At 50.2% G+C, this 17,569-nt stretch overlaps 1 protein-coding gene across 2 annotated transcripts; it reads left to right on the top strand.

The window, feature by feature from the left end:
- Window positions 1-70: 70 nt before the first annotated feature.
- LOC118077831 (uncharacterized) lies at window positions 71-7,477 on the top strand. 2 transcript variants are annotated; one of them, XM_060274267.2, is made up of 2 exons: window positions 71-178; window positions 4,426-7,477. In XM_060274267.2, the coding sequence occupies exons 1-2, from the start codon at window positions 159-161 to the stop codon at window positions 7,139-7,141; spliced, it is 2,736 nt and encodes a 911-aa protein (XP_060130250.2). In that variant the 5' UTR covers window positions 71-158; the 3' UTR covers window positions 7,142-7,477. The 2 variants fall into 2 exon arrangements, with proteins under 2 accessions (XP_060130250.2, XP_060130251.2); XM_060274268.2 differs by lacking the exon at window positions 71-178 and adding an exon at window positions 3,240-4,164.
- The last annotated feature ends 10,092 nt before the right edge of the window (window positions 7,478-17,569 follow it).

Consider the following 17,569-nt stretch of genomic DNA (forward strand, 5'->3'; position numbering starts at 1 on the left):
AGTTTTGTGACAGTTTTGGGACCCTTTATCTCACCAGGCAGACCTGCCCAACATCTGCGCAGACGGATCTCCACCTCCCTGGCACTGGATGCCTCCCTCAGATAAGGCAGCAGGCGATTTGCTCGGCAGCCTGTGCACGACTCTCCCGGCTCAGCGAAATGTCCGGCGACCGATCTGGGTAAGTGCTGAAAGGCTCCCTGGGGCTTAGAAGGAGCTTCCTCCCTGCCCTTCTGCTCTGCTCTTGGCTCTCAAAGGTTCAGGGGGACCGGCTGACCCACAAGATTGCCAATGCCAAAGCTCACCTGCTTCCACTCGGCCGCCTCCTTCGGTGGAATCGGCACTATTCCAGGTGCCCCATAATCCCTGTCCGGCATTTGCAAGATCTTGATCTGTTGGTGTGGCAGCACCTGCCCTGTGGAACTCCCTGCCTCTTGAGATCAGGCAGGTGCCTTTGCTGCACTCTTCTGTTGTTTAGTCATTTAGTCGTGTCCGACTCTTCGTGACCCCATGGACCATAGCACGCCAGGCACTACTGTCTTGCAACGCCTCCCGCAGTTTGGTCAAACTCATGTTCGTAGCTTCGAGAACACTGTCCAGCCATCTCGTCCTCTGTCGTCCCCTTCTCCTAGTGCCCTCAATCTTTCCCAATCTTTCTCAATCTTTCCCCTTCATGGATCAATGCCTTGTCGTGGCGAAGGGGCTTGAATAACTCAGAGAAGCTATGAGCTATGCCATGCAGGGCCACCCAAGAGGGACAGGTCATAGTGGAGAGTTTTGACTAAACGTGATCAACCTGGAGAAGGAACTGGCAAGCCACTCCAGTATCCCTGCCAAGAAAACTCCATGGACAAAGACAACAGGCACTCTCCTGAGCACCGGCTAAAAGCATCATTGTTGAGGCAAGCCTGCCTGAATGTTAAGAAATGCTGGTGTGAATGTTAATCCATTTTAACTTCTTGTATGTCTGCCTGATTTTCCTGTTTTATCTTTTTGTAACTGCTTTGAATTTTTTTTAAAAAAAGAAAACAAAAACAGTATAAACCTTGTGAACTAAATAACGGATCTCCATCTGTCAGCTCCCTTGCTGTACATATGTGTGTGTGTGTGTGTGTGTGTGTTTTGTGTGTTTGTGTGAAGCTAGAGCAGCTGCTTTGCATTCAGAATGTGCAAGTTTCAGTCCCCTGGCTGAAATTTGGGAGAGCTGCTGCCAGTCAGTGCAGGAAATATGGAGCTAGATTAGAGGGAAGGCAGCTGGCCGTGCTCTTTGGAGAGGGAAGGACCCAGCTGGAGGGGAAAGGGTGGTCTGGAACATCAGGCTTCTCCTCAGTATTTTAAAATGACAGTTGTTTCTTCCTCTTTGCCAGAAGTCCTGCCTTTTGGGTTGGAAGGCTGGTTGTGGGGGGAATGGAGGCTCAGGGGTCTGGATGGGAGAAGGCTTTGGCCCGAAGGCAGGGGGCCGGGCCTGCTGCTTGTTTGGACTCCCCAAGAAGACCAGCTGCCTCCAGCCTTCTCAGACCCGCCTTCAGCCCGGACGTTCATTGGGGAACCCATTTCTTCATTTGTGGGCTCAAATCCTGCAGGATCCGGCCATCAGTGGCTCCAAACCACAACGACAGCCTTCTGCCTCTCCTGTCAGAGCCTCACAAAGGAGGGAGAAATTCCACTTGCAGGCTTTTTGGCAAACGAGTTGCCATTCTATCCCTCCTTTTTCTGACGGTGTGTGTGTGTGGTGGTGTCCGTCCTACTTGGCCCTCTTCCCTCTCCTCATTTAATCCTCCCATCAACCCTGTGAGGTAGGTTAGGCTGAGAGGCAGTGATTGACCCCCATAGAGGGGTAGGAGAGCTAGGGGGGAATCACATTTGGTAACCAATGTGTCCCTTTGGTTGCAAATAGTACATGGGTAGAGAAGTCTAAAAATCCCGGGATACACCTTTTCACCAATTTGTGAACTATATTGGCCTTCTTTTCATCTCCCCCACCCCACTACCAAGGTCACATCCAGTGAGCTTTATGGCCAGGTGGGGGATTTGAAGCCTGGTCTACTCAGCTCTACCCACTAGACCTTCTCCCTCAGGCCATCTGGTGGCCCCTGTGAGAAGAGTGCTAGAGTCCTGTCTAGTCAAGTTGCATGGGATCAATTTCAATCTGTTATCTCCGAGGATGTGGACAGGCTGCTTGGACGAGTGAAACCAACCACCTGTCTCCTTGATCCTTGCCCATCCTGGCTTATAAAAGCGAGCCGGGAAGGGCTGGGTGATGGGCTTTGTGGGGTGGTGAATGCTTCTCTCCGTGAGGGAGCCTTCCCAGACCCACCAAAAGAGCCGGTTATTAAACCACTTCTTAAAAAACCATGAGGCCATGAGGCCAATATGGCCAACCATGAGGCCAATATGGCCAACTATCGCCCAGTCTCAAATCTTCCATTCTTGGGCAAGCTGATTGAGTGAGTGGTTGCTGAACAACTCCAGGCACGCCTGGAAGAAGCAGACTATTTGGATCCCTTCCAGTCGGGATTCAGGCCTCATCATGGGACTGAAACTGCCTTGGTCGCACTGGTTGATGATCTCCGGCGGGCTAGGGACAAAGGTGAGAGCTGTTTCCTAGTTCTGCTGGATCTCTCAGCGGATTTTGACACCATCAACCATAACATCCCTCTGGACTGTCTAGAGGGGTTGGGAGCTGGGGGCACTGTTATACAGTGGTTCCGCTCCTTCCTCCTGGGCCGTGTTCAGAAAGTGGTGGTGGGGGATGAGTGTTCAGACCCCTGGGCTCTCACTTGTGGGGTGCCTCAGGGTTCCATTCTCTCCCCCATGCTTTTTAATATCTATATGAAGCCGCTGGGAGAGATCATCAGGGGGGTTGGGCTGGGTGTCCATCAGTATGCGGATGATACTCAGCTCTACCTCTCTTTCAAATCAGAACCAGTGAAGGTGGTGAAGGTCCTGTGTGAATCCTTGGAGGTGATTGGAGGATGGATGGCAGCTAACAGATTGAGGTTGAATCCTGATAAGACAGAAGTACTGTTTGTGGGGGACAGGAGGCGGGCAGGTGTGGGGGACTCCCTGGTCCTGAATGGGGTAACTGTGCCCCTGAAGGACCAGGTGCACAGCCTGGGAGTCATTGTGGACTCACAGCTGTCCATGGAGGCGCAGGTCAATTCTGTGTCCCGGGCAGCTGTCTATCAGCTCCATCTGGTACGCAGGCTGAGACCCTACCTGCCCGCGGACTGTCTCGCCAGAGTGCTCTCTACGTGGGGCTACCTCTGAAGGTGACTCGGAAACTACAGCTAATCCAGAATGCAGCAGCTATACTGGTGACTGGGAGCAGCGGCCAGGACCACATAACACCGGTCCTGAAAGACCTACACTGGCTCCCAGTACGTTTCTGAGCACAGTTCAAAGTGTGGGTGCTGACCTTTAAAGCCCTAAATGGCCTTGGTCCAGTATACCTGAAGGAGCGTCTCCACCCCCATCGTTCTGCCCGGACCCTGAGGTCCAGCGCCAAGGGCCTTCTGGCGGTTCCCTCGTTGCGAGAAGCCTTCTCGGTAGTGGCCCCCGCCCTGTGGAACGCCCTCCCGTCAGATGTCAAAGAGAAAAACAACTACCAGACTTTTAGAAGACATCTGAAAGCAGGCCTGTTTAGGGAAGCTTTTATTGTATTTTAATATTCTGTTGGAAGCTGCCCAGAGTGGCTGGGGAAACCCAGCCAGATGGGCGGGTGTCAGAGGTTATTACGGCTACTCCTGAGTAACGACTTTCCACATACTTGTCTTTTAAAAGTCTTTATTGGTGCACATTATTTACAGTGTAGTGAGCTGTCGGTTTCATGTCCTCTCATTCCGTTTCAGACTCCGGCACTGCCCCTTTCCGCGACTTTGACCAACATAGCAGCCTTGGGACAGTGAATCTCCTCCCCTTTCACCTCCCCCTTAATTCCGGTGCCAGGGGAAAGGGTCTACGATCCATTTTTCCCCTGTCCCCCCTTTCCACCTCTCTCTCTTCCCGCCTGTGGAGCAGGGGCTCTCCCATGCTGCCGGAGACCTGGCACTCTCTCTCCGCTTCCTGACTAGCCCCTTCAGACCCCGCACTTTCATGGCTGCTTGGGGACGAACTGCTCCTGATGAGAGGGGGAGGTTCTCTATAATCTCTCCCCCTTACAGCGGGGTATAAATAATAATAATAATAATAATATATTATTATTATTATTATTATTATTAACCTCACCCAGCAGGACTCTTCTTACCTTTCTGATGGCCCTTTTGCCTGGAATGAGCTCTGTGAGGGAAAAGAGCAGATTGGGAAGGAGCTGTGGGTGGGCAGGATGGACCAGACCCCGGGAATCTGGATGCTCCAGCTGCAGAGAGGCTTGCCAGATGTGCGCTCTCTTGGTGAAAAGGCTAATGGACACCTCTTGCTTTCTTCCAGGATGGTGCCCACAGTGGCCTTTGGCCTCCTCCTCTGCCTGGCCTTTGGAATTGGCCAGAGGCCGCCCGCCTGCAAAGGGGACTACGACTGCCCCACAGCCAACCAGGAAGTCTACACCAAAGTAAGGGACGTAACGGAGATCCCAAAGACCGCCAGCGCCATCATCACGGAAATGATCTTTGTGGAAACCAGCCTAACACAGATCAAGGACGGAGCCTTCCGGAACATGCCCGGCCTGCAGAAAGTCCTGTTCATCGGCAACAAGATCAAAACCCTAGAGGTGGGGGCCTTTGATAACTTGGAGAAACTAGATGAGCTGGAAATCACGGGGGCCGAGCTGGACGACCTCCCTGTGGGCATCTTCCGGTCTCTTCCTCGCTTGAAGAAGCTGAATCTGCGGGACTCTCAGATCAAGGGCCTCCAGAAAGGACTCTTTGAGGATCTTGGGGACCTGGAGGAGATCTACCTGCATTTGAACAAGATCCCTTCTCTCCCTGAAGGCGTCTTCGATGGGCTCTCTAACCTGACCTTTTTGCACCTGGCCAAGAACAAGATCGCTGCCATCCCAGAGGACGTCTTCAAGGAACTTTCTCGGCTGAAGGTCCTTCGGCTGTACGAGAATGAGATTGGAGACCTCCCAGAGGGGAGCTTGGACAGCCAGCAGGACCTGACGGAGCTCAACCTCTACAAGAACAAGATCCGCACACTGTCTCCCAGGCTGCTGAGGAATAAGCCCAACCTGGAGAAGCTTTTCCTGGAGCACAACCTCTTGGAGACCCTCCCGGATGAGGCCTTCTTTGGACTGAGGAAGCTGAAGCAGCTGACCCTGGCTTCCAACCGGCTGAAAGGTCTCCCTGGTCGGCTGTTTGGGGAGATGCCTTTGCTCACCCAGCTGGACCTGAGCAAGAACGCTTTGCAGGCTCTTCCAGTGGGGATCTTTGCCAACCTCACGGGGCTCACAAAGCTCACCTTGTCCCAGAACCAGCTGGCAGGCCTCCCTCTCGGTGTTTTAGCAGGCCTCCACAAGCTCTCTGAGCTCAACGTGGAGGCAAACAAGCTCTCGTCTCTGGAGGGTCTCCTGCCACCTTCCCTCCCAGGGCTGAAGACCCTGAGGCTCCGCCAGAACCAGCTGGAGACCCTCCCTCTGGGCCTGTTGGACAGCTTCACAAAGCTCACCTCCGTGTATCTCGGGGAGAATCCGTGGAGGTGCGACTGCCTCCTTCTCTACCTCCACCGATGGATGAGCAGCAATCCCAAAAAAGTGAAGGACGTCGCAAAGGTCACGTGCGGAAGCCCCAAGGATCTGCTGGGCCAAGTGGTCAGCTCCCTGGCAGAAAGTCAGCTGGTTTGCCCAACAACCGTGCCCATTTCAAGCACTGCTCTGCCCACAACCACTTTCCCTCCTCCTGTCACAACAAGGATGAGCACAACACTCCCGCCACCTCCTACCACTGTTGCTGCAAGCACCACCGTTTCTGAGCCTGCCACCTCCACAAATGCAGCCACCACCCTCAGAACCACAGAGGCTCTGACCTCAACTCCCGAAATCACCACCCTTGAGAGTCTCACGGAAACCTCACAGATCATGACCACCAGTGGGGCATCCTCTGAAACCACCAGCACAGGGGCTCCAACTACAACTCCTCACATCTCTGCCATCACCACTCAAAGTCCCACCTCAGCCCAGACAAGCCCTGAAATGGCCACCACCGCTGAGATCTCAAGCACAACCTCTGTGTCCATCACGGCCCTGGCCACAAGCCCCGAGGCAGCCATGACCACCGCTCCCCTGCCACCCACAACTCCTCAGATCACAACGACAACAAAGGTTCAGACCACGGCCCCTGAAATGACCACAGCAGGCTTCACAACTGGGATGTCACACACCAACCCTTCTGGTGCCACCACAACCCCTCAGATCACAATGACAACAAAGGTTCAGCCCCCGGCCCCTGAAATGACCAGTGCCAGGACTGCGGCTGCCACAGCAGGCTTCACAACTGGGATGTCGCACAGCACCCCTTCTGGTGCCACCACAACCGCTCAGATCTCCACACCCATCGCCAGGACAACCACTGCAACTTCTGACGCCTCCACAAGCAGCCCTGGTACATCGGCCACCACACCTGTGCTCCCTGGGACAACCAGCAAGGCAGTCGCCACCACACCTTCACCACTTGAGACCACCCCTACGGAGACATTCTCTTCAGTGGCGGCTTCCACGATGTGCCTTGACAACGCCAATCTTCCAGGTGGATGCAGGTCCGGGTCTTTGTCTCCAGAACCTACAGCCAGGCTGGACCCGACCACACTTCCTGAGATGCCCCCGTCGCCCACCTCTGCTGCGACACAGGCTCACCTGCCCACCACTGCCTGGGGAAGCACCTCTCCAGCTGCTGCCAGCTGCATCTTTTGCTCATCAGCTGTCACGCCAGCCAGGCCTTCCCTTCCTCCGAGCCCAAGGACCAGCCCTCCAGCCAGCCACCCTCAGCCCCCGTCCCAGAAGATCCAGGCCTGGGGCTCTAGGCTGAGTTCCAACTACCGCTACTGCAAGGTGTCTGCGATGATGTATTTGTCCATGCTGTGCCTTGAAATCTGCTGCACCGTTGCCTTGGCCAGGTGTGTGTATGCCCTGCACAGAGCCACGCGCTCCGTGGACTCGCCAACTGTGCCGGTCAAGCTGGTGAAGGTGAAGCCCAGAAGGGTGAAGCTTTGATGGTGTTTGGCCACAGGAGAGACCTTCATAGGATGCTAGAATCGCAGGGCTGTAAGGGAGTGCAATGCAGGAATCGCAGCTAAAGAATCCCTGACAGGTGGTCGTCCAAGCTCTGTTTAGAAACCTCCAATGAATCCTAGAATGGTGGAGTTGGAAGGGATCCCGGCGGTCATCTAGACCAACCCCCTGCAATGCAGGAATCGTGGCAAATTAAATGAGGGAGGTGAATAGGGTTGCCAGACTCAATAGAGGACAGGACTTCTGTGCCTTTAATTGCCCTGCTCTCTTTTGAGTCTGGAAACCTTAAAGAGAAATCAGCAGACCCTTTTTTAATTTCCAAGCAAAGGGTCTGCTGGTTTCTCTTTAAGGTTTCCAGACTCAAAAGAGAGCAGGGCAATTAAAGGCACAGAAGTCCTGTCCTCTCCTGAGTCTGGCAACCCTAGAGGCATAGCTGCCAAGTTTTCCCTTTTCTTGCGAGGAAGCCTATTCAGCATAAGGGAAAATCCCTTTTAAAAAGGGATAACTTGGCAGCTATGCCTAGAGGTGAAGCAGCAGGGGGTGAGCAGAGACTTTGGGTTGGGGGGGCTGACATTGCTTAAGGGGTGGATTTACACACAGGGGGGGGGGGAATGCCATAAGTAAGTCAGAAATTAAATTCTTTATTATAGCAAAAGAAAAAAATACTATGTAAATATCACATAGAAATGTTTTGCTCTCCGGCGCCATCTGGTGTTACATGTTTATAACGCATTCAAAATGTTGTTTCCCCCCCCCCTACCTAGCTGAGTCCTCGGTGTCTCCCTCCCTCACCAGTGTAACAATATGCTCAAATCGTAGGCTTATCTTAGGGACGACCATCTATTAAAGTCTGGCCACAGCTGTTTAGGGGTGAGGGCAATTAAGCAGCCCAATGGGAAGGGTGTCAGACGGGACCTGGGAGACCAGGGTTCGAATCCCCACTCAGCCATGAAGCTCACTAGGTGACCTTGGGTGCCAGGCCCTGCCTTTTCTCAGCCCAACCTGCCTCACAGGGTTGTTTTGAGGGTGACCGGGGGGGGGAGGAGAACCATGTGCCCCCCCTGAACCCCTTGGAGGCAAAGGTGTGATATAAATGGAGTAATAATAATAATAATTTATTATTTGTACCCAGCCCATCTGGCTGGGTTTCCCCTGCCACTCTGGGTGGCTTCCAACCAAGATCAAAAATGCATTAAAATGTCACACATTAAAAACTTCCCTAAACAGGGCTGCCTTCAGGTGTCAATAAGTGAATTAATTGCTGAAATAAAGAAAAGCACAGGCACATTGGGTGAATGCATCACCCGGATCAAGACCCAGCCTTTGCCTGAGCTGGGCAGGGGCAAGACCTTTGCTTTGCTAGCTGACGTTTCAGCTGAGCTTGTCCTGGGATGCAGGTCCTGCTGAGTGGGACCCCAAGGGACTCTCTCCCAGGCGCATTTGCACCCAGAGTCAGGCTCCGCTGACAGCCTTTGCCAGGAGATTATTCCTGGCCAGGTGCCTGGGCTCTTGCTGAAACCCCCCTCCCCGCCCCCCCCCCACTTCCACGGAATAGCTCAGGCTCCCTAGGGGAGGGGAGAAATTTGTAGTTAGGATCCTAGAACGGTGGAGTTGGAAGGGACCCCCAAGGGTCATCTAGTCCTGCTTCCTGCAATGCAGGAATCACAGCTGGGGCAGTCATTTAATGCAAGGCTGGCAAAGCATGGGGAGCAAGGAGGCAATCCCAGCATTATTATTATTATTATTATTATTATTATTATTATTATTATTATTATTTATTACCGGGTATCATCATCCCCGGGCATCTGGAAGATTCTCGCCTTGCTTTTTTATCGCAAGACACAAATCTGTTTGTAACTCTACAAATGGCAAAAAATTTAACTTCTGTTTTGACATATAAGAGACGGAATGGATTGTTATATACAACTTGAAATTCTTTTATTATATCCTTATCTAATTCTGTATATCCTTTTAGTTATTTTACCTTTTAATTGTAAATCAAATCTTGCGCATTTCTGTTTTTGTTTTGTTATGTCTATCAGCTTAAAGCTGAAATAAAGTGATTTGGATTTGGTTATTATTATTATTATTATTATTATTATTATTATTATTATTATTATTATTACATTCAAGATTAAACTGAGAAAAAGTCATGCACTTTAAAAGCATTTAAATCCCGTCTCTTTCTGTGGTCTTGGTGGTGTTCCCTTGCAATAACCAGAAATGCCAGGGGCTCGTGAGGAAGGGTCACAGCAACTGCAGAAAGAGGTGGGTTATCTCCAGGCTGCCCTGCCTTAAGGGGCACCCCTGAGAATAAGCAAAGGGCGCCTCAATAGTTCTCTCTCAATGACTCCTGCCTGGAGGCTTTAGCTGTGCGGCAGCGCCTCCTAGTGGACAGAGGGCGAATTCCGTAGAGGGAAGGATTACTCTTGTTTCCAGCAAAAATCCTGGAGTTAGAAAGTCATGGAATTGTAGAGCTGGAAGGGGACCCTCAGGGTCATCTAGTCTAACCCCCTGCAAGGCAGGAATCTGTGTTAGTAGTTGTTAAGACAATTCCCGCCCCTGGATAAATATATTGTTGAAGGACAAGTCCCCCCTGCCCCCCCACCTTTTTAAATAATAGTACAATATCCCTCTCCTGCCCACCTAGCAGTTCGAAAGCACGTCAAAGGGCAAGTAGATAAATAGGTACCGCTCCGGCGGGAAGGTAATCGGCGTTTCCATGCCCTGCTCTGGTTAGCCAGAAGCTGGCCGCATGACCCAGAAAAACTGTCTGTGGACAAAACAGCGGCACCCTCAGCCAGTAAAGCGAGATGAGCGCCGCAACCCCAGAGTCGTCCGCGGCTGGACCTAACGGTCAGGGTCCCTTTACCTTTACCTTTACAATATCCCTAAGCCAAGCCCCTTTCTTAGAATTCTTATGGGCCTCTTAACAAGATAATGACCCTTTTGCTCCGCATTGCAAGCTAAGCAACAAACGCTGTAATCGGATTTGAATTAACTGAGCAGAAGGTGGGAAGAGACTCCAATTTAGGAACATAAGAGCCTGATCAGGGATCAGGCCAATGGCCCTTCTAGTGCAGCATCCTGTTCTCTCAGTGGCCAACCAGAGGCCTCAATGGGAAGCAGGTAAGGAGGATCCAGGTGCAAGAGGGGCTCTCCCCTCCTGCTGTTTCCAGCAATTGGCATTCAGAAGCATCGCTGCTTCCAACTGCGGAAGCAGAGCAGAGCCATCCTGGCTGGGGGCCCTCTCCTCCTCCATGAATTTGCCCAATGAAAGCCATCTAGGTTGGTGGCCAGTCCTGTCTCCTGCAGGAGGGAGTTCCACAGTTTAACTACGACTCCCAGCTATTCTGTGGCCTCAAAATACACCAACAGGAAACGCCTTGAGGTCCAGCTGCACGATCAGTCGCTGCTGGAGGAGCACAATTGCAAGAACAGGCTGGGCAATGATAGGACCCTGTTATGAGAATTATAAGGTCTAAGATATAAAATAAATGTACCAGGCAAACACATAAAAAAATAAAATAAAATAAAATAAATAAATACCGCATGTCTGAAACAGTACAGGAAAAAAGTCCTGAAACCATTTTGTCTCTCCCAAATGGACCTCAAATGTTTCTCTGCAAGGACAAAGGAAATGGGAAAACCTCCCCATTGTCTCTTTGCTCACAAATCCTGTCATGAGGGCCTATCTGTGTGAGCCTGTGACCTGGACTCAGGAATTAAGTATTGATCATCACAAAAGTCCCATGGACTGCAAGAAGATCAAACCGATCCATTCTGAAGGAAATCAGCCCTGAGTGCTCACTGGAAGGACAGATCCTGAAGCTGAGGCTCCAAGATTTTGGCCACCTCATGAGAAGAGAAGACTCCTTGGAAAAGACCCTGATGTTGGGAAAGATGGAGGGCACAAGGAGAAGGAGACGACAGAGGACGAGATGGTTGGACAGTGTTCTTGAAGCAACGAACATGAGTTTGACCAAACTGCGGGAGGCAGTGCAAGACAGGAGTGCCTGGCGTGCTATGGTCCATGGGGTCACGAAGAGCCGGACACGACTAAACGACTAAACAACAACAACATCACAAAAGAATGGCCAGGCTCTACAGGTAAACCCATCAACAGGTTTCCTGCCAGACAGAATTTGTGTAGACTGCCCCTTCAGTGATGTATGTAAGAAGTGGTTTTTTTGGGGGGGGGGGTCTTGAGCTACAGAGGTTGGCAATTTCAAAAGTCTATATAAGTCTATAAGGGCTTGCACACCATTGTTCTGGGTTCCTCCTCCCTCTGTGTGTGGTGAGTGAGCACCCTGTTGCAACAGTTGAATAAAGATCAGGCTTACTAGCTGCTTTGCTTCTCAATATTCTCTGGTTGTTGTTGTGTTGTTTAGTCATTTACTTGTGTCCGACTCTTTGTGACCCCATGGACCAGAGCACGCCAGGCACTCCTGTCTTCCACTGCCTCCCGCAGTTTGGTCAAACTCATGTTTGTAGCTTCAAGAACACTGTCCAACCACCTCGTCCTCTGTCGTCCCCTTCTCCTTGTGCCCTCAATCTTTCCCAACATCAGAGTCTTTTCCATGGAGTCTTCTCTTCTCACGGGGTGGCCAAACTTGTATTCTCTGGTTGGCCTCTGTTATTTTCTCCTACCGATAGAGAACCTACAAAGGGCTCTATATGGGCTCTTGGGAACTCCATAAGGGAAAAGGAGCAGGTTTTTCTTATAACAGACCCCAATACCAGCTACTCAGGGTTGCAATACCACTGACACCCTAAGTTTGCTGATTTCCTGACACTTATCCACTGGCTGATTGCAAACAAACAAAGAGACGAACAGAAACTTCAAAGCAGTATACAAAAAAAAAGGGGGGGAAGCACCAGGAAAATTTACAATACTTTAAAACATATGGAAATGTACAATACTAAATAAATTAAAATTCACATCCACTTTCCAAGCATCTCGGTAGCCTTGTTTAAACATGAATATTTTTAGCAAGGAGCCAGCAGAGGGCGCCATCTAGCCATGTATGCTGGCTGCCCCGCTCCGCAGGGGTGAATGTTGCAAGCGTTAGCATGCTTGGGAGCCCAGTGCTCTCCCTGCAAATCCTTTCCTCCTGTAGGTAGTTTCAAGCAGAGTCGTACTCGAATCTGGCCTGTTGGTTTCCATATGCCTCCTCTACTCAGGGCTGCAAGTGCACAACATGTCCAGGGGTCCTCTCTTAGATGCTCACCCTGGGATTCAATTTGTGAAGCAGCCCTCACAGGCCAAGGGACTCCATCAGACGAGGCTCAGGACTGCATTGCCGAACCCTCAACTCCGACAACATCTGGAAAAAGCAGAAGCCAAGCCGGGGGGGGGGGGGGGGTAGAAGATGCAAGAGGTCGAGCAGGTAACCAGAGCCAGGTGGGCTGATGTCTGGCAGCTCATTCATCTGCAGCTCCAGCTCTTGGGGGTGGCTGGGTTGCTCACTTCAAGGGGCTACTGGCAAGCGGAGCTGAACCCAGGTGAGAGGGGCTGCAAGGCCACCTGGACTTTGAGGCGGAGGCAGGGGGGAGCATCAGCACAACATCATCACATCCGTGGTGGGTGGGGTGCTCAGGAGACAGGTAAAGGTAAAGAGACCCCTGACCATTAGGTCCAGTCGTGACCGACTCTGGGGTTGCGCGCTCATCTCGCATTATTGGCCGAGGGAGCCGGCGTATAGCTTCCAGGTCATGTGGCCAGCATGACAAAGCCACTTCTGGCAAACCAGAGCAGCGCACGGAAACGCCGTTTACCTTCCCGCTGTAGCGGTTCCTATTTATCTACTTGCATTTTGACGTGCTTTCGAACTGCTAGGTTGGCAGGAGCTGGGACCAAGCAACGGGAGCTCACCCCGTCACAGGGATTCGAATCGCCGACCTTCTGATCAGCAAGCCCTAGGCTCTGTGGTTTAACCACAGTGCCATCTGGGTCCCTCAGGAGACAGGTAAGGACCTGTAAAGGCTACAGGTGGGTGGAGAAGCATATTTTCCGGAGGTCTGCAGGTAGAATGACACCCCCCCGCCCCGCGTGAGGAAAGGGGGGTGGGATTTTTTTTAGAGAAAAGGTGAGTAAGGACTCCTCAATTCTGTTTGCCCTGCTGCTTTCCTCCTGTGGTTTAGCTCTGAATCGGAACAACGGCCAACTGGGCTTCTTCTCGCAGACTGCCGTTTGTTCCAATTTAACGCTAAAGAGCAGGTTTTCCAGAGGCAGAGACAAACAGAAAATGGCCCTCTGCTTCCTGCGCACGGGACAAGGGGAAGCGTAGACGATCCCAGAGAGAAGTGACATGATAGGAGTTTATAAAATTATGCACGGAATGGAGAGGAAAGTTTTCCTCCCTCTCTCCTGGTGGGCATATGAGGAATGAATTGGTGGGCATATGAGGAATGTTGGAAAATTCAGGATGAATACCTGGAAAGACTTCTTCACGCAGCCCAAACTGCGGAACTTGCTTCTGCAGGAGGCAGTGATGGCAACCAACTTGGACGCCTCTGAAAGAGGCTTGCCCTTTGCCCCAAGCAACCAACTAGTTATGATAACTAGTGGGAAATGTGGCTCAGGCATCCCTGATGATTCTGTAATGAAGCCGAGCAAAATGTCCTGCCTTTGTCCCCCCAGGAACCATGAAAGTCCCTTCCCTTGTTTCAAGGCAGCTCTGAAAGGGCACAATGGCAAAGAGGCCTAACGCTGGGGCGGGTGGAACGCCCCCCTCCCCGCCCCCTGGAGGCGGAGGCCATGGCGGGGAAGAGATCCTCAGGTCAGAAAGCAAAAGAGCCCCAGGATGCCCCGCCAGGGACATACCGGTAGCTCTGCAGCTGCGTGAAATCACTCCCCAAACCAGCCGTGCAGAGGAAACAGGAACATCTACACAGCATAAGCTGATTTTTTAGAAATGATTTTGGCAAAATGCACCCATAATTTCTTTTAAAAAGAGAGGACTACATCTCCTCCCACGGCAACAACACGGCCATGTTCCAATAGCGATCTTTCTAAATGTAAAGAATGATACAGTTGGGATTGCTGTTGGGCAAGGTATCAGAATAAAATGATGCTGTGCTTGCACTGGACGGTTAAGATAACCAAATATCTAATGTCACTTGTGGGAGTTTATTGGTTTGCTCATGCTTGTTCGTATAAGAAGCAAAGGACTACCATAATTGAAAAAGAAAAAGAAAGGGAAAGGGAAAGGGAAAAAAAGAGTTTGGTTTTTCTTTTCCATTGGAAACTTTGGTTTTATGGGCAGTGTTTTCTGCAGTTGCTGTTATCCTTGCATTCTAATACCAGAGTTCCAATGAAAGGCCTTGCAGGTCTCTTCAGGCTTGGGCAATTGAGAATCTCACAGCGGTTGAAGAAAACTGTTTTCAAAGGCCTGGAAACGATGCCTTATGAGGAACGGCTTAGGGAGCTGGGTATGTTTAGCCTGGAGAAGAGAAGGTTAAGGGGTGATATGATAGCCATGTTCAAATATGTGAAAGGATGTCATATGGAGGAGGGAGAAAGGTCGTTTTCTGCTGCTCCAGAGAAGCAGACATGGAGCAATGGATTCAAGCTACAAGAAAGAAGATTCCACCTAAACATTAGGAAGAACTTCCTGACAGTAAGAGCTGTTTGGCAGTGGAATTTGCTGCCAAGGAGTGTGGTGGAGTCTCCTTCTTTGGAGGTCTTTAAGCAGAGGCTTGACAGCCATCTGTCAGGAATGCTTTGATGGTGTTTCCTGCTTGGCAAGGAGTTGGACTGGATGGCACTTGTGGTCTCTTCCAACTCTATGATTCTATGATTCTATGAAAATCTATTAATCCTTTATTCCTAAATTGCTTGTTGGCATCCTCAAAAGCAGGCATCAGCAAACTCGGCCCTACAGCTGTTTTGCGACTGCAGTTCCCATCATCCCTGACCACTGGTCCTGTTAGCTAGGGATGATGGGTGTTGAAGTCCCAAAACAGCTGGAGGGCTGAGTTTGGGGATGCCTGCACAAAAGTGTTAAGGAGAGTCTGCTGTGGCGAGCATCAGTTGATTTTAGCTGTAATGGTGCGTTATTTTTAAAAGCATGCTATTGACCTGTTACCGCACTGACTGGCAGCAGCTCCCCGGGGTTTCAGAGAAGAGCATTCCCAGTCCTGCCTGCAGATGCTGCTTGAACCTGGGACTTTCTGCATGCAGGGCAGGGGCTCTCCCACTGAATGATGACAGCTTTTTACCCATTTTATTGATGCTTTTGAATTATGGTGCTGGAGGAGACTCCTGAGAGTCCCATGGACTGCAAGAAGATCAAACCTATCCATTCTGAAGGAAATCAGCCCTGAGTGCTCACTGGAAGGACAGATCCTGAAGCTGAGGCTCCAATACTTTGGCCACCTCATGAGAAGAGAAGACTCCCTGGAAAAGACCTTGATGTTGGGAAAGATGGAGGGCACAAGGAGAAGGGGACGACAGAGGATGAGATGGTTGGACAGTGTTCTCGAAGCTACGAACATGAGTTTGCCCAAACTGCGGGAGGCAGTGCAAGACAGGAGTGCCTGGTGTGCTCTGGTCCATGGGGTCACGAAGAGTCGGACACGACTAAATGGCTAAACAACAACAACAATACAATTTCTAGATTCCTAAAGGAGGTTATAGAAGAAGACATGAAGCTATTGAAGAAAGCATATAGTATTCTGCTAAAATGGGAAACGAAAGATGAGGAGGTTAAATCGGCCATGATTAAATGGGACACAATATACAATTTGAGGATTGGGAAAAACTGTGGAAAGTAGATTTGAAATTTACAGATTGTTCCCTTTTGAAGGAAAATTATATGAAAATGATGTACAGGTGATACGTCACTCCAGTAAAAGTGGAAAAAATGTACAAAACTGGGTCAAACATATGATGGAAATGCAAGGAAAAAGAAGGTACTTTGTATCATATGTGGTGGGAATGTAGAGAAGTCAAAAAGTTTTGGGAAATGATTTACAATGAATTGGAAAAAATGTTTAAAATTACATTTGTAAAAAATCTAGAAGCATTTTTGTTAGGGATTTTAGGAAAAGACCTGCCAGGGAAAACAAAGAACTTATTTATGTATGCTACAACAGCGGCAAGAGTCTTGTTAGCACAAAGATGGGAAGACGGAGAAAATCCCAACAAAAGAACAATGGCAAGAAAGACTGATGAGTTATGCGGAACTGGCAAAGTTAACATACAAACTACGGGAGAAGGACAAGCGTGACTTTAAGGGAAAATGGGAACTTTTGACAAATGATTCAAAAAGACAACAGAAATATTTGGATTCCTTGGCAGGTTTTGAATAAACACCCCCAACGTTATTAGCAAAATAGATGATAGAAATGTATGTACAAATATGTACAAATCTACAACATGCAGAGAACAATATGTATAAACAAACCAGAGAGGGGAGCTGAGGAAAGTCCATGGAGGGTGGGAGGGAATAAAGGGGGGGCATGAGATTGGGTATATAGATTGTTAAATTGTTTTGGCAAATTTGCTTTAATTATATATATATATATATATATATATATATATATATATATATATAGGTGTGTGTGTGTTGTGACGCCACTTGGATTCTCTAGAAAAACCGACAGACCGATGCCATTCCAGCGAAAATGCCAAGTTCAGCCTTTTCCAGCTTGGAAAGGTGTCTTGTCCCAGCTGTGCTGGCAGAGGCTGATGGGAGCTGTAGGCCAAACATCTGGAGGACGCCAGGTTGGGGAAGGCTGGGCTGACAGGGTAAGGCAGCCACTCCCCATCTCTCCTGGAGCCCCGAAGGAGAAAAATCGGGAAGGGTCCAGGAATGCAACAGAACGGTGGCAACTTTTTTTTATTCCTTTGTTGCTAACTCCTAACCTCAGCTTTAATTCCTAACCGATCGCAGGTGTCTTTTGGTTAATGACTTGCTTTAATGTTGCCTGCTTTAAAACCATCATTTGGACATTGAAAACCATCATTCGAACATTGCAAATGCATTTCTGTGGGTCAGAGGGCAGAGTTGACTCTGCAAATCAGCAATAAATAGGGACTCAGAAGAAGCAAACCTCTCCAGGACAATAATTCCGAGTGCTTTTCTTACAGGACTGAGGAGAGCAACATTCCCTACGCAGGGCCTGCGAGGAACAATTTTATTTGTGACCTTTCTGGGTTTGCTGCTTGGCCAGTGCCACTCAGAGAGAGCCCTCGTGGTCTCTGCGTCTGGGCTGAGGCCGGCTGGAAATATGGCCAACGAAGGAACGGGTGGCTAATTGCCACATAAATGGTGTCTGTTCCCCTGGAGAGGGTTAAGGGCCAAGAGCTCCTGTCGGCCTGCCATTGCCTTAATCAAGTTATCCCGGCATTGTCGGGGCGTCCAGGCCTGGCTGCTCACGTCGCCGAGGGGGGAAATGCCCTGA

The sequence above is a fragment of the Zootoca vivipara genome, chromosome 5, assembly GCF_965207765.1.
Source record: "Zootoca vivipara chromosome 5, rZooViv2.hap1.1, whole genome shotgun sequence".
In the NCBI taxonomy this organism is placed as follows: domain Eukaryota; kingdom Metazoa; phylum Chordata; class Lepidosauria; order Squamata; family Lacertidae; genus Zootoca; species Zootoca vivipara.